At 37.9% G+C, this 21,923-nt stretch overlaps 3 protein-coding genes and 1 pseudogene across 7 annotated transcripts; 1 reads left to right on the plus strand and 3 right to left on the minus strand.

Moving 5' to 3' along the window:
- The first annotated feature begins 1,727 nt into the window (after positions 1-1,727).
- LOC106344054 lies at positions 1,728-5,298 on the plus strand (annotated as a pseudogene).
- A 3,216-nt stretch (positions 5,299-8,514) lies between these two features.
- On the minus strand, positions 8,515-15,916 carry LOC106294719 (protein translocase subunit SecA). Of its 4 annotated transcripts, none has more exons than XM_013730348.1 (8): positions 15,828-15,916; positions 10,697-10,758; positions 9,930-10,610; positions 9,401-9,844; positions 9,276-9,334; positions 9,067-9,175; positions 8,910-8,966; positions 8,515-8,826 (listed from the first exon to the last, which is right to left on the minus strand). In XM_013730348.1, the coding sequence occupies exons 2-8, from the start codon at positions 10,736-10,738 to the stop codon at positions 8,725-8,727; spliced, it is 1,494 nt and encodes a 497-aa protein (XP_013585802.1). In that variant the 5' UTR covers positions 10,739-10,758; positions 15,828-15,916; the 3' UTR covers positions 8,515-8,724. The 4 variants fall into 4 exon arrangements, with proteins under 4 accessions (XP_013585802.1, XP_013585800.1, XP_013585801.1 ...); XM_013730346.1 differs by lacking the exon at positions 15,828-15,916 and adding an exon at positions 11,054-11,333 and having other exon boundaries at positions 10,697-10,757; XM_013730347.1 differs by lacking the exon at positions 15,828-15,916 and adding an exon at positions 10,849-11,333 and having other exon boundaries at positions 10,697-10,757.
- Positions 12,632-15,904, minus strand: LOC106294720 (probable galacturonosyltransferase-like 8). 2 transcript variants are annotated; one of them, XM_013730351.1, is made up of 2 exons: positions 15,828-15,904; positions 12,632-13,990 (listed from the first exon to the last, which is right to left on the minus strand). In XM_013730351.1, exon 2 carries the CDS (start codon positions 13,869-13,871, stop codon positions 12,861-12,863), a length of 1,011 nt encoding a protein of 336 aa, XP_013585805.1. In that variant the 5' UTR covers positions 13,872-13,990; positions 15,828-15,904; the 3' UTR covers positions 12,632-12,860. The 2 variants fall into 2 exon arrangements, with proteins under 2 accessions (XP_013585805.1, XP_013585804.1); XM_013730350.1 differs by lacking the exon at positions 15,828-15,904 and having other exon boundaries at positions 12,632-14,736.
- A 584-nt stretch (positions 15,917-16,500) lies between the features above and the next one.
- On the minus strand, positions 16,501-18,846 carry LOC106294721 (pyruvate dehydrogenase E1 component subunit alpha-2, mitochondrial). The gene is given in 9 exon segments (XM_013730352.1): positions 16,501-16,883; positions 17,028-17,093; positions 17,184-17,237; positions 17,305-17,376; positions 17,463-17,582; positions 17,696-17,773; positions 17,911-17,990; positions 18,076-18,546; positions 18,549-18,846. Coding segments are annotated over 9 exon segments (1,164 nt in total). The 5' UTR covers positions 18,727-18,846; the 3' UTR covers positions 16,501-16,838.
- Positions 18,847-21,923: the final 3,077 nt, after the last annotated feature.

Genomic DNA, 21,923 nt, shown 5'->3' on the forward strand with positions numbered 1-21,923 from the left:
TTTTTGTTTAATATATTTTAGAACTTGAGATAAAAATAAATAAAAACATAAAGTACAGAAGGAAAAATAATAAAATGAAATAAAAAGAGGAGAGAGATTTTCTTTAATTTAGGGTCATAAGAGTCTTTCTACAAAGGAAAATGTGTCTCAAGTGATGAGTGTCTGGAACGTGAGAAAGTGTCTCTAGATGTTAAAAAATTTACATGCAAGGTCTTCTGTTAACTAAACCAATATATACGTGACCACTTTGTCTTTGTCTGTGACCGTCCTTCACGTTACCAGGTCTGCAAATTGACACTCCACAAACATTATGTGCATGTCGTTATATGCTAAACTAATTTATCTAGTCTTGAAAATACGTGAGAAATTTCGAACCGATGTCTTTCCAATCAATTTTTTTTTTCTGTTAAACTATTTTGATCCAACTTACACGCAAGAAAAAAATAACTAACGTGGATTTCACTTCATGATATGAATGGAAATTAGCCATACTGTACCCCATTCTAGAATACATAGACTTCACTTAGCTCTAACTTCTTCTATAAGTCAAGTTGCCTGGGTGACGTAGCTCAAGTTGAAACCCACGTATCTTTATTTATAGGATATTTAACGTTAAAAGCTAAAAACTAAGTATTTAACGAAAAAATCCTCGAACTAACTTTATATAGGGGTTTTTATATTAGTCCTGTTTTTTTCGGAGACGCGGCGGCAGCGTCAACGTTTCAAAAATTGTAAAGGAAAGGACTAATTTTCACGGCATCGTCATTTAATAACAGTAGCTGCCAACTCACGCTAATGCTCTTTCTTCCGCTTTAATGGCCGCCGTAAAAAAACAACGACTACATTACTGTCGCCGGCGGCAATTTTTTCGTCTATGAGTTGAATCGCGACGTCTTCAAACGAGCTGTTTTTAATTAGTTGCTGATGTGGCCTTTGATATTTTTTGATCGCACATTGTTGTCTCCGCGTCTAAGAAACAAACAGGACTATTAAGTAAACATAGTTGAAGAGTTTTACTATTAAAAATGAAAAAAATGAAAAAAAATCAAAATTTTATAATATTATCTAAAAAGTTAGTAACTTAAAATTTTAAAATTAGCATTTTTATTTTTTTTGTAAATATATGAGTTTGATGTGTTTTAACATCAACATTATATATATGTATAAATTAAAAATGTAAAAACCAAGAAAATATAAGAAAAATTATCTAAAAATTTATTATTAATTTTTTATTAGATAAGATATAATTTTTATTATATTTTCTTATTTTTAAAATTTTAATATTTTAGTAATTTTATTACAGGTAAATCTTTAGATAATTTTTGGGTTTTTACCTTTTTAATTTATACATATATAATGTTGATTTTAAAACAAATCAGACTCATATATTTACAGAAAATTTTAAAAAGCTAATTTGAAAATTAAAGTTACTAATTTTAGATAATTTTATTATATTTTGATATTTTGATTTTTAATGGTAAACATCTTAATTATGTTTACTTAATGTAGAAATTCCTAAACTGAAGATTTACCAGTTGTAATAGTAATTATGACCTACGAAGATTTAATTTATTAAATAAAATTAGTTTGGGAGAGTTTTTCGTTAAATAATTAGTTCAGGGGTTTTTATCCAAAATGAACTTAATCGAGTGGTTTTAACATTAAAAATCCTTATTTATACCGCCAACCGTCCCTCTCACTTTTCTTAAACCAATACAATTCTTCCTTGAAAAGTTTTCATAAAGACCATGTCTGAATCTCGTGTGCGTTTGCATTTTCTCTTGTTAATCTTGCTCTGTTTTGTCTCCCCTTCAAGCTTCTTCGATTTAAACATGGACTATAGTAGCTATGTTGCTTGTCCTCCCCCTCAGATTCAAGCTCTCACTGAGTTCATGAACGAGTTTGATAGTAGCCACTGCAACCTCAGTAATCCCTTTAATGGAGTCTGGTGCGATAACTCGACCAGTGCCGTCACAAAGCTACGACTCAGTGCCTGTCTCAGTGGAACTCTAAAGCCCAGCAGTAGCCTATTCAGGTTACATCATCTTCGTTACCTTGACCTCAATAAAAACAACTTCATCTCATCTTCACTTCCTTATGAATTTGGCAATCTCAACAGGTTAGTTCTTATCTCTTTACAATAATGGCTTCGTAGGCCAAGTTCCTTCCTCGTTTAATAACCTAAGCCTTCTTTCCCATTTAGACCTTTCCGAAAATGAGCTCACCGGTAGATTCCCACTTGTATTTATATCTAACAAAGCTCTCGTATTTATATCTTTATCAGAACCATTTCTCCGGAACTCTGAATCCCAACAGTACTGGCCTGTTTGAGTTGCACCACCTCCGTTACCTTTATCTAGCTTACAAGAACTTCAGTTCATCACTCCCTTCTGAGTTTGGAAAACTCAACAAACTTGAGATCTTGTCTCTTTCCACCAATGACTTTGTCGGGCGAGTTCCTCCCACAATTAGTAACCTAACCTCGTTAACCGAATTATACCTTGAACATAACCAGTTCACTGGTAGTTTCCCACTGGTACAAAATCTTACCATGCTCTCATCTATAGACGTCAGTTACAATCACCTCTCTGGAACCATTCCTTCTTCTCTCACCACTATGCCTTTCTTATCAAATCTCAACCTGAGATTAAACGATCTCATCGGTTCTATTGATTTTCCTAACAACTCCTCTACCCCATCTAGGATCGAGTACTTGTACCTTGGCCGTAACCATTTTGAAGGAAATATCATTGAGCCTATCTCAAAGCTCATCAACCTCAAGCTTCTTGACCTTTCTTTCCTTAACACAAGTTACCCAATTGATGTAAGCCTCTTCTCCTCGCTAAATCTTTGCTGCACCTTGATCTTTCCGGTAATAACATATCTCCGGCCAGTTTAGATACAATCTTAGACATCCCAATAAACCTGGAGATATTGTTGTTACAAGGTTGCGGCATCGACCAGTTCCCAAATATCTTAAAGTTCCTTGACAAGTTGGAGAATATAGACATTTCAGGAAATGTAATCAAAGGGAAAGTCCCTGAGTGGTTATGGAAGCTTCCTCGTCTAAACACGGTGTTTCTTTCAAACAATTCGTTTCATGGTTTCCAAGGTCCAGTGGATGTTTTGGTCAATTCATCGGTGAAGAATTTATTTGTGGAGCAAAACTATTTTGAAGGAGCAATTCCTATTCTGCCACTCTCCATCAACGTTTTCTCTGCGTTAGACAACAGACATACCTCTTTCAATTTGCAATTATAGGTCTCTGACGCTTTTGAGGCTACCTCACGGGACCAATTCCTCGATGCTTGAGTAACTTGACGTTTGTGAATCTTCGGAAGAACAACTTGGAAGGAAGTATTCCTGACACCTTTTATATCAGTTCTTCTCTACGATCACTTGATGTTGGACACAATCGATTAACCGGGAAGCTTCCAAGATCTCTTCAGAATTGCTCATCTCTAGAGTTTCTAGTTGTTGACCACAACCGAATCAAAGACAAGTTTCCTTTTTGGCTCAAGGCTTTACCAAACTTGCAAGTCCATATCCTCAGTTCAAACAAATTCTATGGCTCTATATCTCCTCCTAATCAAGGTCCTCTTGGATTTCCAGAGCTGCGTATATTTGAGATATCTGATAATAAGTTTACTGGAAGCTTGCCACCAACATACTTTGTCAACTGGAAAGCATCATCACTTATGATGAACGAAGATGGTGGTCTATACATGTTATACACGAAAAATACTTATGGGATAATATCCTATATCAATATAGAAGCTATAGATTTGCAATACAAAGGTCTATCAATGGAGCAACAGAGGGTCCTTACCTCCTACGCTACCATTGATTTTTTCGGGAATAGAATTGAAAGACTGATTCCTGAATCAATTGGTCTTTTGAAAGCATTGATTGCACTCAACTTATCTAACAACGTCTTCAAATGCCATATTCCTCTGTCTCTCTCCAATCTTGGCAAGCTCGAGTCACTTGACCTATCAAGCAACCAACTCTCAGGGACTATTCCTAATGGACTTGGGAGCCTCTCGTTTTTGGCGTACATAAACGTGTCTCACAACCATCTCAAGGGTGAAATACCACAAGGAACACAAATTACAGGGCAGCCTAAATCTTCCTTTGAAGGGAATGCAGGGCTTTGTGGTCTTCCTCTCCAGGACACTTGCTTTGGGACTAATGCGCCACCGATAGGCATGTTCAATCCGGATATCGGTTCGGTTTCGGTTCGGTTTTTTCGGTTTTTCGGTGTTTCGGTTTATAAAAAATAGCTACCATATTAAAATTATATTTAATATGGTTTGGTTCGGTTTATATACCGTCGGTTTTCGGTTTATTCGGTTTTATATAAAAAAACCGTAAATATATTTATCTTTTAAAATATTTTGTGAATTTTACGTTATAAGATTAGATATCGGCTTTAAATTTAATTATAACATGGCGATATTTTGGTTTTTAAATAATCTATTTTTTATTTTACTATTTAAATAATCAGTAAACATATTTAGTTAATAACAGTAATAGTTTTATGGAATAAAAGTAAAAAATATCAGTAATCCATAATACTATTAAACAAAAAAGTAAAAAGTATTTTTTTTTAATTTGATTAAAAAAAATTGAACTTAAAATAAAATATTAAATAACTAAAATAAACATTTAAGTAGGAAGATCATACCAATAAAATAAATTAGGTATATATTAATAATTATATTATATAATTTACATATACTTATACTATTATATTTTAATTGGTCGGTTTATTCGGTTTGATCGGTTTATATACCAAACCATATCCATATACCGCGGTTTCTTAAAAATGACATCCATTCGGTATATTCGGTACTACCAAATCCAAACCATTTTTTCTATTTCGGTTCGGTTCGGTTCGGTTTTAATTAGTTCGGTTTTACCGGATTGAACACCCTTGGCCACCGACACAACAACCTCCGGAAGAAGAAGAAGAACAAGTGTTGAACTGGAAAGGTGTGGCAATAGGGTGTGGACCTGGAATGTTGTTTGGACTTGCAATAGCACACCTCGTTGCAACATACAAACCGGAGTGGCTCGTTAAGATAATTGGTCCGAACAAGCGCAGAAGTCGTTAGACATTGTTGTATCATTATCGGATGTGCTTCATGTGGTTGATGATTTCTCTTGTACGGGGAGGCATCTCTTTATATTTGTTGTATCATTATCGGATGTTTTTTTCTTTTCCTATTTCGTTTTCTATAAATTAAGAATGGTGAGTTTTTTTAAGTCAATTTCATGTGCACCTCTCTTTTTCTACCGAGTAAGGCCCTCTTCGTTTGTACATCTAGAAGATGCATCCAGATGGTTCATCTAGATGTCTTATCCAGATGTTCCATCGAGGTGTTGTTCGTTTTTTCATTTCGTCCATGCATCCAGATGAATCATCTGAATGCAACTATGTTCGTTTGCTTTTTATTTTTTAACTTCCATCAACATCAAGGTGGACTTGTTAATAAAATGATTAAAATATAATTTTTTACATTTTGGCGGAAAATAGCATTTCTACGGTTTTGGCGGAAAATATTTTTGCGGTTTTTGAGGAAAAAATGTGTTTTTGGCGAAAAAGTACATTTTTGTTGTTTTGGCGGAAAAATACGTTTTTATGGGTTTGGCGAAAAAATACGTTTTGCGGTTTGAACGGGAAAAGTGTGTTTTGCGGTTTTGGTGGGAAAAGATTTTTTTTCACGATTTTGGCGGGAAAAGCATTTTCGCGATTTTGGCGGGAATAACATTTTTGCGGTTTCGACGAGAAAATACATTTTTCCGGTTTTGGGTGGGAAAATACATTTTTCCGATTTTGGCGAGAAAATGTGTTTTCCAGTTTTGGCAAGTAATGCGGTTTTCCGATTTTGGCGAGAAAATGTGTTTTCCAGTTTTGGCAAGAAATGCGGTTTTCCGGTTTTGGCGGGAATATTCTGTTTTCCGGTTTTGGCGGGAAAATGCGTTTTGCCGGTTTTGGTGGGAAAATTCTGTTTTCCAATTTTGGCGGGAAAATTGTATTTTCCAGTTTTGGCGGGAAAATGCGTTTTTCCGGTTTTAGCGGGAAAATGCGTTTTTCCGGTTTTGGCGGGAAAATTCCATTTTCTTGTTTTGGCGGGAAAATTGTGTTTTCCGGTTTTGGCGAGAAAATGCATTTTTCTTGTTTTGGCGGGAAAATTGCGTTTTTCCGGTTTTGGCGAGAAAATTGCATTTTTCCTGTTTTGGCGAGAAAATGCTTTTTGGAGTTTGACGGGAAAATGCGTTTTTTTCGGGAAAATGTGATTTTTCGGTTTTGGTTGAAAAGTGTGGTTTTACTGGTTTGGCCGAAAATGTGTTTTTATGGAAATGTGTGTGTTTACGTTTTTTTGCGGAAAAACGCATCTTGCAGCTTTGGCGGGAAAATGTGTTTTTCAGTTTTTGCGAGAAAATGCATTTTTTGGTTATAGCAGAAAAATGTATATGCAAAAAAATAGAATTTAGGGTTTGAAAATAATATTTTGATTTTAAAAGGTCATTTTTGTCATTTATCATTTTGGACTGAACTAGGTGTAGATGCACCATCAAGACTCACCTTCATTTGGGTGAGAATTTGAGATGAGTTTTTAAAAATTCAGCTGGGTGATCCATTTGGATGTAGCATTATAATGCACAAAACAAATATTGATTTGCATCTTCACCCAGATGAATCATCTGGTGGGCAAACGAAATCTGGGTGAGCAAACGAACAGGGCCTAAAATGGCAAAAGCAAGGAAATGGTGAAAGGTGGTCATATTAGGGTTTAGTGATATTCAAAATATTAGGTTGATCACACTCGGACAAGAAGAAGCCAAGAAGCTGTTGATTACCTATAGGATATAGAGATAACTAATATATCAAATGGTCGTTTTGTATAGAAAAAAGCTTTGTTATTGGGTCACTTATTAATTTGGAGTTGGTTGTGCGAAGTTTCAAGATACTACAAAATACAGTATTGATCGTAAATGAAAGCTACTCCTTCAACAGAACGAAACGGCAACTTATAGTTACAGGAGTAATAAGCAGTGGCTATACTGAGCCTATATAGGCTATATGCTCTTGGAGTCACAGTAGCCATAAGTCATTGCTTCACAGTCGCAATAGTAAAGCCCGTCTCAGTTACAAAAAAAAAAAAAACTGATTCTGTATACGGAAACGAAGCAGAGGATCACACACAACATGTTGATTTTTCAAGACTACAAAAATGAAACCGACAGGGAGTTTTACTGAATTCAAAAATTTACTTTTAACATTTAAAAAGAAAAAAAAAGATGCCATCATGTTGATAAATGAAAGAAGTAAAAACAAATTCATTTACTTCACTGATAAAACAAAGTCAACTAGGCTTGACTTCTACAAAGAAGGGATAAAAGCAGAGTATTTAAACATATCTAAAAAATGGAGGAGCAATTCTATTCTACCACTACCACTCTGGCACTCTCTATCACCAATCTGGAAGGAAGAAGTATTCCTTATCAAGTTCAATGTTGGTGCCTCGTTTCAGACATTTGAAGTTGGATATAACCGGCTAACCGAGATTATTCGAGAAGCTTCAAAGGCCTCTTGTAAAAGTGCTTGTTTCTTATCCTTGGAAACAGCAAAAAAAAAAAAAAAAAAAAAAATTGGGTTTTTTAAACGCCAATATTTATTTGAAATACTAACGATTATATATAAGCTCAATGATAAGATTAAACCACACTAATGTGTAAATGAAAACAGATTCCTCAAAGACTTGGAATCCTCTCGTTTTTGGAGTAAGAAAATGTGTGAGGCACGACCAACTCAAGGATGAAATGCAACAAGGAACACAGATTACATGGCAAACTAATCTTCCTTTGAACTTCAAAGTCTACATCAAGATGGTTGAGTTTCTTGATGCGGCTGAGGAAGAAGTGAAGGTGGCGAGAGAAGAAAGTGATGGATGGAGCTTGTGAAGAGGACAACAGACTATGAAGGGGAAGAATCCACTTCGTTTGTTTGTCATCGTTAGAGATTTTCTTGCGATGGTTGATAAAGTATGCGTAGAGATCGCGCGAGGAACTTGCAGAGGAGAGCAACGGGAAAGTCGGAACGCGGTTAAGTTGCCTCCGAACTTTATGTCGTATAGATGGAGAAGTGATTCTGGTGGATGATCAGATTCTGATATGTGAATGAATGCCTGAGATTTGTTTGGTTTTTTTGTATATAATAGAATCAATTTGGGTGTTGATTATGTTTTTTTTCCATGAAAAAAGTTTTTGAAGTGTTGATAATGTTAGTAGCACAGGTTTTTTTTACATTGATTATCAATGAAGATCCACTGTTCATTAGTCTTTTAGGTGTCTTAGACACAAGAACTTAGTTGGTCTTCTTTGCTACTGCTTTAATCTGTAGCTGTTTACCAAAAGATAGATTTAACAAATACCTCTACCATCAACCATAAGAATCTATAATTACTGTGTCAACACAACAACAAGATTGGTTCAAGATTTGCAACATGATCCAACGTAGTCTATACACATACACATGAATGTAAATTATAACTATTCATAATTCCCACAGGGAGATTTTAACATTAAGGCTTATTACATGCTTACTAGAGAGTCCTCTATATAACAAAAATATAATTCGACTCTGCACCTCAAGACTAATGAAACAAACAACATTGGTGGCAAAGATCACACTAAAACAGGAAGGATATATAGCTATCATAACATCTTTTCTGAAGAGACTTTTGGTAAGATACGTACTGGCTTTGCTTTCGGATTCAGAGACTCCCTCTTTGTCTTGGCATCAACTACTCCACCCTGCTAAAACAAGAAAAGTAATGAGACCAGAATATATATCTTTACTGGACTTTAAAAAGTGAAGAAAACAAAAAAACTATGCAAACCTTTGGGTTCTTCTGCAAGCGTGTCTTGTCTACAGGTCTTGCACCAGAACTGGAAAGCTGAACACCGTGGAAGAAAGCATTAGCGCAAGTTCATAGAAGATACTGTTTAGAGTACACACCTCTCATGTTTAGCTTGTTCATGAGAGAGTGATGTTACCTCTTTTTGTTGTTTCTCAACTGTCACATTGCTTTTCAACCCACGAGATGCAGAATAATCATGACCGCTAGTACTGCTTCTCTTTTCCATGCCACTTGCTTTTGCAGGCCTGTTTAATTTTTTTTAGGACAGAACAGAACTTTACGACTCGAAACATTACAATGATGATGAATTTATGTAACCTAAGCAAGAAACCACAAGTTACATACCTGCCGTTTTCCTTATGCCGTGTAGCCACTGATGGAATACTTGTTGTCTTTGCAGGATTCTGGTATTTAAGTAGCTGATCAGTGAATAATAATCCTTCACAAATTATGAAACGCAATAGCTATACCTGTTTTAGAGCTGGCTTTTGCTCATCCACAGATGCTCCAAGGTCATAACTCTTTTGAAATGACTTAAACGCCCGTTTCACAATGTCTTTATCTCCCATACGCTCCATGATCAACGATTTTCTAGTGCTTGTAAGAGCACTAGGATCAGAGGCGGATGATGGACCAAGACTCATAGACATATGCAATGACTTTGGAGCGGTTTGTTTGTTTCTCAGTAGAAACGAGGGCTTCTCCTTCTTTACAGAAGACTGGGATGTAGACAGTGAAGGTATTTTTGAAGCTGGCTTGTACACTCTTGGAGTTGAAAACCCTGGTGGAGCTTTTGAGACAGGTGCCGCTGGTTTCTTGGTTGGTTTCACCATGTTCTTGATCTCCTTGCTTGGTGGAGTTTTCTTACTTGTTGCAATCTTGTTAGTTGCCGGTTTTGTCTTCACCTGATCAGGCTGGAGACAAGAAAGTAATGAAGACATAAGAAGGAAGCTCTCTGTGTTTCAACACATCCGAAGAAAAGAAGACAAGAAAGGTTACCTTGGGAGAATTTCTTGTACGGTTGATCCCCACGTTTCCACCCTTCTTGATTAGTTTTTGAGTTTTCTCTTTCTCCATCTCCTTCATTGGCGTTTCATTCGTATTGGCAGTAGTATCAACGTTCTCTCTCACCTCTGTCTCTTCTTTCTCATCTATTAGTAAAACCTCCTCTTCTGGTTTCTCCAATCTTGGACTATCCAGACTGTTCTTGACTTCTTCTTTCACCTCATCAACCGAGCTTTGACATTCCTTGACAATGATAGTTTCTACATTAACACTCAGCTCCTTCACTTCGGCAGCAATGTCAGTCACATGCTTATCTTCTTCAGTATCAACCACAGACTCTGTCACCGACCCGCCAACTTCGGCTCCCATACTCCATTGATCTGTAACGACCGATCTAAAAGAAGCCTTCTTGTCGTCCATTAGTTTCTCCTGATCCATGATCTCAGCTTTCCTCTCGGCGATCTTCTTGTAATGAGCTTCAAAATAAGCCTTCTTTTGAGCTACGGAACCAGGAGTAGCACACTTTCCAACTTCCTCCAAGTACTTGTTCGGAGAGAAAGCAGAGAACTTCTCCCATGAAAGTGAATCATTCTCAAACCTTCCAAATGAAACCGACACTTGTAGAGTTGGGTTCGATGAAGCCCCCGGTTTATCCTCCATCATGCCATAAAAGCCCTGAAAATCAAGAATCCATATGAGAAAATAAACAATCTTGTCAATAACTTGGTAGATCTGTAGAAAACTAGAGACAACAAGTATACCTTATCGTCAATATTGGCAACACCAACTTGCATATCCCCCATTAATGCTCAGCACAAGAACCCTTATATTCACACAAAATCAACAAGATTTGTATTAACCACCATAGCCATTTCATTTTTAAGTAAAAGAAGGATCTATTTGCTACTTTCACTTTCTTGTAAGCTCTTTAATGCGATACAAAACCCTCTTGGTGAGTACAGCTCAGATTCTTGCGAGAAGTGTACTTAAATGATTGAAATAATTGAAGAAACAAAGAAAGACCACCAAATCTTCTTCTTCAATGATTGAAAGTACTCAAATCTCACTTTAAAGGAGAGAGAATCTATAAACAAATTTAGATCTACTACAAATCTTACCAGAAGGAATAAAAAAGTGAAGATAACCCACAAAACAAGATTGTTGTTAGCTCCCAATGATGATCCCACCTTTTTCAGATTTCTGCTTCTAGACACACACAACACACAGTTTGTCTAAAAGTAAAACACCAATGTTTTTCAAAGCTGAAGACGACTTTGACGAAAAGAGAAAAAGGAAGACCTTTCAAAGATTGAATTATTAAATAACTTTTATCACTCAACTGAAAAAATCTTAAATGCAGATTTAACAAGAGAGAGAAAGTGATGTAAAGCAAAAGGAAGAAGAAGAAGAAGAAGAAGAGATGAGAGATTAGAAGAGTCAGATCGGCAATGAAGACAAGAGTCGGTGGGACCAGTGATTGAAATAAATAAAAAAGTAACGTGGAAGTGATAACTTCAAGGGCGATCTAGATAGAGATCAGAGGCAATGAACACTGTACTACTTAAGTATCCTACTAGTTACGAGTTTTTCCCTTTTTAATCACCAAATTAAAGTTGAACCAAAAAAAAAAAAATCACCAAATTAATTAAAGACAATATTTAATGCTTGCCTCCACTTCTCAGGACACCTGTGAACTTGCGGGGACCACATAGATTCATTTCTTCTCAAGGTCATCGGTGAACCACAACGAAAGTTATGGATACAGAAAACCGTATTTGGGCTTTCAGCCCTGCCAGCCCATTAGTAATCCCATAAAAACGTTGTGTTGTTTATCATCGTAATGTACTGCTCATATGGTTTGAAAACGAGAACTATTTTTTTCTTTAATAAAAAACGAGAACTATTTTATATGACGATTGCCCGGGAATAATATCCGTAACCTAAAATTCAAACTGAACCCAAACCAAAAAATTCAATCCGGTCCAAAATATTAAAAATACCCGAATGGATCTTATAGACATATCCAAACCTAAAGTGTTATTAACCGAACTCCAACGGATAATAGAAAAAACCGAAAATCCAAAATAATATCCAAAGAAATCGATTCGAATATCCAAATTAATATGAAATAAAATTATTTGAAACATAAACATATACTTCAAATATCGATTATTTTTGATATGATATCTAAAGATAAGTATTTAAATTTTAGATAAATACCTTATATATCCAATTATATATATATATATTATTTTTTCTGTTTTATTTTTAAAGTTTAGATTTTACTTTGGGTTATCCAGACCGATCCGATATAACTTGAATCCGAATGATCTATGATTACTTTATAAGTTTTAGGATATGATACAAATTTGAACCGGAATCGATTTGTTATATCCGAACCCGATCCGTACTCACAAATTTACTAGAATGGATCTATAGTGTATTATAATTAGAATCGAAATCCAAAATACCCAACCCAAACACTCATGCCTACTTATTAGTATTGCAAGAATACTTGAATGAAATGTCAAAACCTAAAATAAGATTCCCAACTTTTAAAGGCCATTAAATGTAATGACAAACCTAAGCACTGATCATATTCTTCTTCGACATTTCAAACATGTACATTTTAGTGTTTTATTGGTAATCTTTTGTCCCAAAAAACAATCCATATGGTCTGAATGCAAAATCTCAAGAGGCACTTCAAGATGAGTTTTTATTAGGGAACAAGAAGATTGGAAACAAGAAGAGCACCAAAATGAGAAAAGAATCTCCATCAATGGCTTCCATAGCCTCTATATATCTCTTTCCCTCCCTCTCTAACTCGGTTTATACACCAGAAAATCAAAGAATCACCTGAACAAATGTATTGTAGAATCTGTAACGCAGAAGATGTAAAAAATAATGCAACATTTCTTTAACCTCTCACAAAAAGCTTGAATCATCAGCCAACTCTGACAAAGAAGCAAACCCGACCAGAGACTGATCTTTAGCTCTCTCAATCTTATGCTTGTTATACAGATCATATGGCTCCCAAAGATGATCCAACGGACAACCTCTCTTCTCATCAAGTCTCACCCATGGCTTCCCTTTACCACTCCAATGCAGTAAACTCACAGGACCAGGATGTAAAGACCGACAGCTTCCTCGTAGGTTGTCTCCTCCTAGCCCATGCTGGTTCCACCTATGATCAATAGCCTCCACATTCCCTCCGAACACAAGCAGAAACGGCGGCAAAGAACCCAAATCGTAGATTCTCTTTTTCTTCTGCAACTGCATCCATTTCTCTAGCTTCTCCCTGTAGTTCCCTTCTCTCCATCTAACCATATCCATCACCATCACTCCCGTGTTGAAATAGCAAGGCGTCCGACCCGAGATTTGACCCGGTAAAGCCGGGTCCGACCAGAAGTTGGAAGTGAAGTACTGCGTGAAGTTCGCTTGGCAATACTCCGGAGCCCCGATGACACGTGTCCCGGTCAACGTCGTGTTCCAGAGCTTGGTGATGTCGTCGACAACGATCACGTCCGAGTCGAGGTAGATGACTCGGTCAACGCTCCGGTCGAGAATGTCTCCGAGGTAGTTCCGAGCGTAGTTCAACGGATTCTCGAGAGCCTGTCTGATCGAAGTCGATATCAGGTTGATCACCGTGTCTTCCCGGAAAATGTATACTTTGAAGCTCAGCGACGGGAAGGTCGACCGGACGAGTTGACTCAGCACGCGCGGGCTCGCCGAGTCGAACTCGGCGGCGATGAAGTGGAAGAAGACGTTCTCGGGACACGACGCGTGGCGGAGAACGGAGTGGACTGCGGCGAGTGAGCCGCGGAGGTACTCTGAGTCCAGAGTCATGGCAATGTGGACGAGAGAGGGATCGAAGCTCTCTCTGTTGGCTGACGACGACGCGCACTCCTTGCCGTTTCTGTACTCCGGAGCCTCCATGAACGGACCAAGCTTGCTAAACTCATTTCTTCCGCCGTCTCCGTTGGCCGTGATCCTCCCCGGACCAGTCCGTATTCCGGCGGCAAACGGTGATAGAACAACCAAACACAAGACCGCCGCTAAAACGACGGCGTTTGACAGCATTGTGAGAAAGAAGAAGAAGAAAACGCGTTTTAGTTCAAAGCTAGTGAAAAAGAAAGATTTGAGTTTTTTTAAAAATTTTAATGCTAGTGAATATAAAGATGTAACGTTGGGTAAATAAAGAAAATATATCAAGAATGTTGTTTTTGTTTTTGTCTCTCCACAGAGACGGAGAGATAAGGGAAGAGGAGGAAGGAGAAGAAACATTGATTATAAAAGGCATGTATGACTTTAGATTCTCATGATTTGGTTTCCTTGTTTGGGAGATTGAAATTAACTCTCCATTAAAAGCGCGTGAGACCGCTATGAGGCCAATCCCTAAACTTAAATTACCCATATTAACGAAAAGTTAAAAACAAGATTTCGGTGTGAGTGGCTTGGGTTCGTCTACGGGAGGGTGTATCGTAAGATTCGAAAAAACAACAACGAAAGGTTGGTTTTGGAAACTAGTCTTGACTCTTGACCCATTAAGGCGGTGCCAGCTATGAAGGTCGAGGGAAACAGCTGGACGATGCGCTTTTGTTAAATGGGTCCATAGGACCATATCGGAGAATGGACGGATGAGATTATAAGATGAGAAGTTGAGTGAACTCAACTTGTCACGTGCTCTGCACACATATTTGCTTGTAATAATTCTTATGCCTGCAAATAAATGCTGGTTTGCCAATTGAAATAAGAATAAATCTCTTTTTATTTTGTAAAAAAATATATATTAGAATTTTGTACTGGCAAGCAATACCTCAGAAAATATATCCCACGAATGTTTTTAGGGGGAAAGAATAAAATATACTAACTTCGTTCGTGAAAATACGATGTTTTAGATTTTTTCCTTGTTCTACAAAGATAGATTTTTTATATTGTTAAGGTATTTTTTTATATTTTTGAGGAACATTAATTAATAATATTTGAATTGATTAAATTTCATTGGTGGAAAGTTATTGAAAAGTGTATAATAAAGTAAAAAATAAATTAAATTATAAACATTTGTTAAATTCTTAATAAACGTGTATACTCTAGAAAATCTTACTTTCGGGAACAGAGGAGTATCTTTTTCTGCTTTATAGAATTCTATAAATATCAGATTTTGTACAGCCAAGCAAGGTATAAAGTTACTAAAAGAATATATTTTGTAATGAATGTTTATGGGAAATCCTTTCACATTACAAAACGGTGAGAGCAAGCATTGGATTTTTGTAAAACCAAACTTCTTCTCATATTCACATATGCCAATCATTTAACAATGATTTTTAGAGCTAATGTATCTTACACAATTTATATAACGTTGCTAGAAAATGCTACCATTCTGGTTTTATTTCGAATATCATTTGGCTAAATGTTCCCTGTCGGCAAAATTTTCATTAAGGATCTTAAATTATTTATGTTATTGAATTTTATATCTGGCTGTTGGTAGCGACTACTGAGCCGATTACAGCGAATATTCCCATTGGGTAGTGCAGCTCATGGTCGACGTAACATATAATATAAAGAAAGTTTTATTATACAACACCACTTTCTCTGTGATGCGTGCAGCAGACTTTTGATCGGGTATGAGAAGAGAACACGATGAAGATTTCATTTGAACATCTTTGATTTGATATGTTTTTGTTTATTCAATGTGTGTTGGAATGTTTTCGAATCGTTAGACACTGGAACACCAAATAAACTTTTACATACTAATTATTTTTGAGTTAATATAAGTGAGGTTAGATTAAGAAGAATGAATCAACGTTTCTTATTAGTAGTTACAAGAAATCCAAACTAAATTATATTAAGAAAGTGCAGAATTAAAAGAGTTGAGTGCGTCACTGAGTTTACCTGTTCAATAGGGTTTGGTGTGTTTTTTTGTGTGGGGAATGAGAAAGAGACTTGTAGTGCAAGCATCGATAATTGAACTTAGGTGGTAGGGCATGAGGTTTTATTGCCACCGACGAAGTTGGTTCTTCTCTAATCTATTTTATATTAGTAGTTGTAGGCCCTGTTCTAAAAATTGAACCTAGGCGCTACGCGTCACTCTTCCGCCCCGATTTATGCCAAATCGGTTTAAAAAATCAGATATCCGATTTTTTCCGCCTAGACCGCCTAAATGACCGCCTAGCCGCCTAAATGACCGCCTAGCCGCCTAGGCGGCCGCCTAATCTATTTTTTTTTTTTTAATATTTTTTAATTTTTTAATTTTTTATTTATTTTATTTTTAATAATATTTTTATTTTTTATTTGATCTAAAATTTTATAAATATCATTTATATTCATAATTTTGATGAAAAATACACTATATTAAGTTTATATATTCTATTTTTGTGTGTTTATACAATCTTAAACATGAAAATGTATTAATGTTACACACAATTAAAGATTAACATGTTTTATAACATCTAAAAATTCTGCCCCGCATAATTTCCGATTAATCCCCGATTTTCTCTTTAGGCGCTAGGCCCAACCCGACCGCCCGACTAGCGCGTTCCCGAACAGGGGTTGTAGGTAACAAAGTAAACACGGGTTCTTGATGATTTTGTCCTCACATCAGATGTCGACAATCTTTTCTTTATACAGACAAAGATGATGATAAGATCTTTTCTTAACTGCTCTCTTCTTGCTTCTCTTATCTTTTCTCAGATATATAGAAAGACTGGTATCTTAAGCTTCTTGCTTTAACAATGTTGTTGTATATTAAAAGAGGCAAACAAAGTTAGCATACTGAAGCAATTGCTTTGCACTTTAAACGAAAAGTGAAAACCAGAAAATGGTTTGGTAGAAAGACCCAAGATTTGTCTGTTGCCCTTGGCTTTTATGGATTTATTGAAACTTCAATCTCCTATGGAGCAAGACTTATGCAAGTGTCACTTTGAGCTCTTTTCTGTCTGCTCCAAATGACTGCACATTGCAATGAAAAGAACTGCATAAGTCTCTAGATTCATCTTATATCACAAAACGTGCAAAGAACTACAATGCCCCCACAGGGTTTAAAGAGATAGATGTTTTGTTAAAAGGACGTTAAAGATTGGCAAGTATTAGTACCTCGACTCCACAGTCTTTCACGTACATGTTTGTGAATAGCTCGGATGGCTCTGGAACGGGGCTCTCCTGAAACAAAGTTAAAACCAAAAGGAATTTTGCATTATTAACAGTTTTAACATATACTATAACAAAGACAAAAACAGCCCATAAGATTACCTTGGCTTGAGCAACGGCGTCATCTACTTCTTTCCTCACCTCTTTCTCTATGTCCTTTTAAGTCAAAGATCAAATTGTCATTTTCAAAGGCAAACGATTGGAGGATGGGATGGGAAGGTACCTTAAGCTCTTTTTCTGTAGCTATGTCATGAGACAACAGCAATTTTCGCACCCTTTCAATTGGATCACGCACCTAAAGGTAAATTTACAGATTAGAAAGTAAATAAACTTATGAGTTGTGACGTTTTATATTCTAACAAAACGAAACAAAGAAGTAACCTGTCTAACGCCGGAGACTTCGTCACGTGTACGGTAGGTGCTTCCCGGGTCAGACATAGAGTGACCATGGTACCTGTAGGTATCCATAATGATGACAATGGTTTTGTTTGGTGTTTGGGTCTTACCAATAAGTAGAAACTGGGCTAATAAGAATCCAATATATGCTAGAGCAATTGGAGCAAAAAAGAGGAATGAAGATTGTGGATTGTGGATTGTGGATTGAGCAAACTTACAATAGGGCCATTCTTGAGCGCATGCTCCTTGGCAAACTTGCACGCCTGCTTCACAGCCAGTACATCCATACCATCCACCTACACAAAAACCCATAAGATACTCACTCACCAGTAAGCTTTAAGGTCAACACCAAACAGATTTAAAATCTCGCATAAAGGTTCCTTCTTTCTCACTCAGTTAGTATGGAAACACATTAAACAAAGTCAGTTCTCACCTTCAAGCCAGGAACATAGTCTCCACGCTTGAAATAGGCTGGAGACTTAGCAGGCCTCCACGTAGCCGTTCCCATTCCATCTACATCATCAAACTCAATCAAAGACTCAAACTTTATCAAAAACAACACCAAGCAAGAGCCAAAAAAAAAAAAAAAAAAACTCACAATGGTTATTCTCGCAAACGAGAATCGCAGGCAAGTCCCAAAGAGCGGCAATATTCAAGGCCTCAAACAACTGACCCTGATTAGCAGCACCATCACCATACAAAACAAAACTCACATTCTCCTCCTTAGAATACTTCTGAGCAAAAGCCAAACCACACCCCAACGGAATCTGAGCGCCAACGATCCCATGCCCACCGTAGAAACTCGCGTCCTTCTTATAAAAATGCATCGACCCTCCTTTCCCATTGGAGCAGCCTCTCATCCTCCCCATGAGCTCCGAGAACGCGTCCACGAGCTCTCCTCCGCGCCCCAGGAACGTGCAGTGGTCTCTGTACGACGTGATGATGGCGTCCTCCTTGGTGATCCCCGCCTCCATCCCCACGGCTAGAGCCTCCTGGCCGTCGTACAGGTGGCAGAACCCGCGGATCAGTTTGGACTTGTAGAGAGAGTTTGCGGCGATCTCCATACGCGGAAGAAGGAGAGGATCTCCTGGGATGAGGTCTCCACGGAGCGTGAGGGAGCGTCGCATTGGTGGGCGGTGAAAGGGGCGGCCGTTTCGATTGTGATCGGGGTTGGGTCTGTCGAAACGTAGCGGAGGAGGGAGGGAGGTAAAGCGGTGGTGGATCGGAGAGAGAGTCGTGATAACGCCATTCTCCGATTTGGTTTGGAAAGTTTCCTTCTTTGGAGTTAAAAGGTTGAAACTTTTTGTTGGTAAGTGAAAGAAGCATTGGTCTTCTATGACAAAGTCTAACTAAGTTCTTTTTCTTTTCTTTTGTGAAACTAAAAAATAACGCTAGGCCTTCGCATAAAATCCGGAACCTGAAATCCGAACCGAACCTGAACCGAAAAACCCGACCCGTTATCCGATCCGAAATATAAAAATATCCGAACGGGTCTTGTAGGGTGGTATAAAAAATATCTGATCCTGAAGTGTTATTAACCGAACCCGAACGGGTAACTCGAAAAATCTGAAATTAATAGTCAATATAAATATTTTGAAATATATATAAGTATTCCAATTATTAAATTTAATATTTGTGGTAATATTATATATAACAATAAATATTAAAATTTTAATAAATGCTTTAATTACACAATTAGTTATAAATAAGTATTTTATAATTTGCTCATTGAAATAAAAAGCCTACTTTCTATAAGGCAATACATATTGTTTACAAATGATGTTTGTTTTCATGCTTGATTTAACATTTTATTGTTATTTTATCAATTTTATATGTGATAGATTAATTTTTATTTAATTTAGATGTTTTTCTTTATGTTTTACTTCAAAAATTTTGTTTTTACTTTGGTTATATCCGAACCGAACCGATATAACCCGAATCCGTACGATATATGATTATTTTATGGGTTTTATGATGCAATACAATTTTGAACCGAACCCGAAGTGTTATTATCCGAACCCGACCCGTACTAATAAAATTTTAGTATGAGACCTAGAAACGTAAACCCGAAAATCCGAAAACTCGAAAAACCCGATCCGAATGCCAACGGGTACCCGAACGCCCATGTCTAAATAACGCAATCAAATCAAACACTCAATCCAACACCTCGGTTTCATTCCTCTTGAGTATAAAAGATTCATAAATGTAACAAGAAGTTATGTGCTCGTCACAAGAGTGTTACAAGATCGATCTAAATTAAGTTAGAATAAGAACAAATCTGTAACTGCAAGTCCAAACTTTGCATCGATTCAAAAGCGTTTTGTTACGAGAATAAAGCAAGTTCTTCTCTCTCTTGCACTACACTCCAAATCATACATAACCCTCACATACGTTATTCACTCCTACTTATACCAACATGCCATGTGCTATTGCCTTTCACACGTGAGACAGATCCTCTTCCTCTCCAAGTTTTATTTCTTCACTTGCTTTCTTCTAGACTCTTTTGCTCCACAATGAACCAACTTATCATGGGCCAACTGTTCTCTTATGTTGCTTACTTCAAATGGGCCTTGCCTTTCCTCCTATACTGATAGATAACTGGTGGGTGTGTAGCAGCATAGATATCAATACCCCCTCCATTCAAATTGACCTTGTCCTCAAGGTCAAAGTCAGGAAATTTCCCCTCGATCACTTGTCTCCACTCCCCCGAACTGTCAAAAGCCGGTAACCCTTTCCACTTGATCAGTACTTCCTGCTGTCCGGTTACGCGATGCTTTCTGTAGTTAAGCACTGCCTCTGGTTTTGTAATCAACACTCCCTCTTCTGTTAACTGAGGTGGGATGGTAACCGCTTCTACCTCATCTCCTACCATCTTTTTCAGTTGAGATACGTGAAATGTTAGATGAATTTTTGCTTCCGCTGGTAGGTTCAGCCTATAGGCCACCTTGCCCACTCTCGCTACTATCTCGTATGGCCCGTAGTAACGGGCTGTCACTTTCTCATCAGCCCTTCTTGCTAGGGAATGGCGTCTGTAGGGTCTCAACTTGAGGAACACCTTGTCTCCCACATCAAACTCCACATCTTTTCTATGACCATCCGCTCTCAACTTCATGACTTGTTGAGCCTTATGCAAATGCCCTTTCATCACTTCTAGCATTGCATCTCTCTCCATTAACCTCTCTTCTATATCAGCATTACCGGTTGAGCCATTTTCGTACTTAAGCAGAGTAGGAGGTTCCCTTCCGTAGAGAGCTTGAAACGGTGTCATCTTGATCGCTGAGTGGTGTGTTGTATTGTAGCTGAGTTCTGCCCATAACAAGTAACCCACCCAAGCCCGCGGTTTGTCACTCGTAAAGTAACGAAGGTATGTCTCTAGTCCTCTGTTGGTGACTTCAGTCTGCCCATCGGATTGGGGGTGATAAGCAGTGCTGAAGCGCAACTGCGTTCCCGCCAACTTAAATAACTCATTCCAAAACTGACTAGTAAACACCTTATCTCTGTATGACACAATCGTTTTTGAAAACCCGTGTAGCTTCACTACTTCTTGAGCGAACACCCCTGCTACATCAACCGCCGTGTAAGGATGCTTCAACTTGATGAAGTGAGCATACTTAGTAAGCCGATCGATCACTACCAAAATGGAGTTGTACCCCTCCGAACGCGGTAACCCCTCTACGAAATCCATAGCTACATCATCCCACACCTTCTCTGGTACAGGCAGAGGTTGTAGCAATCCATTGGGAGCCAGCGTCGAATATTTGTGTCGCTGACACACTTGGTAAGAAGCCGCATGCCTTCATATTTCTGTCATCATTCCCTTCCAATAAAATAACTCTCCAATCCGCTTCTGCGTCCTCAGCACTCCTCCGTGACCTCCAACCTTCCCACTGTGGAACTCCTTCATTATCACTTCCCTCAATGGTGAATCAGCAGGCAACACCAGCTTCCCTTGTCGCAAGAGACGACCCTGAGTAACTGTATAATCTGAGTGCTCCGTTGAACCGTTCAACACCTCTTCTCTTATCTCGCTCAACCTTTGGTCTCGGTCTACTTCACTCGTGATGTCTTCTAACTGAATGGCCTTTGGTACTGACAGTGCCATTAGCTCCAGTACTCCTACTCGCCGTGACAGGGCGTCCGCAGCTTTATTCTCCAACCCGGGCCGATACTGTATTTCGAAATCAAACCCAAGCAACTTTGTTAGCCACTTTTGATACTCAAAGTTGACCTCTCTCTGCTCCAACAAGTACTTGAGGCTTTTCTGGTCGGTGCAAACCACGAACCTCCTCCCTACTAGATAGTGTTTCCATTTCTGTATGGCTAACACGATCGCCATCAGCTCTCTCTCATACACTGATTTGAGATGCTGTCGATCAGATAGAGCCTGACTGTAGTAAGCTATAGGGCGCTGGTTCTGCATCTGCACCTCCCCCAGTCCTGCTCCAG

This window comes from Brassica oleracea, chromosome C5 (assembly GCF_000695525.1).
Source record: "Brassica oleracea var. oleracea cultivar TO1000 chromosome C5, BOL, whole genome shotgun sequence".
In the NCBI taxonomy this organism is placed as follows: domain Eukaryota; kingdom Viridiplantae; phylum Streptophyta; class Magnoliopsida; order Brassicales; family Brassicaceae; genus Brassica; species Brassica oleracea.

Excerpts from the sequence above, each read along its gene's own strand:
- LOC106294719 (XM_013730348.1), bottom strand. The coding sequence starts at position 10,738 with ATGGGGGATATGCAAGTTGGTGTTGCCAATATTGACGATAAG. Across the intron at positions 10,611-10,696 it reads TTGCCAATATTGACGATAAG|GGCTTTTATGGCATGATGGA; the intron begins GTATACTTGTTG and ends CTTGATTTTCAG. Across the intron at positions 9,176-9,275 it reads CGGCATAAGGAAAACGGCAG|GCCTGCAAAAGCAAGTGGCA; the intron begins GTATGTAACTTG and ends AAAATTAAACAG.
- LOC106294720 (XM_013730350.1), bottom strand. The coding sequence starts at position 14,219 with ATGTTTCTTCTCCTTCCTCCTCTTCCCTTATCTCTCCGTCTCTGTGGA.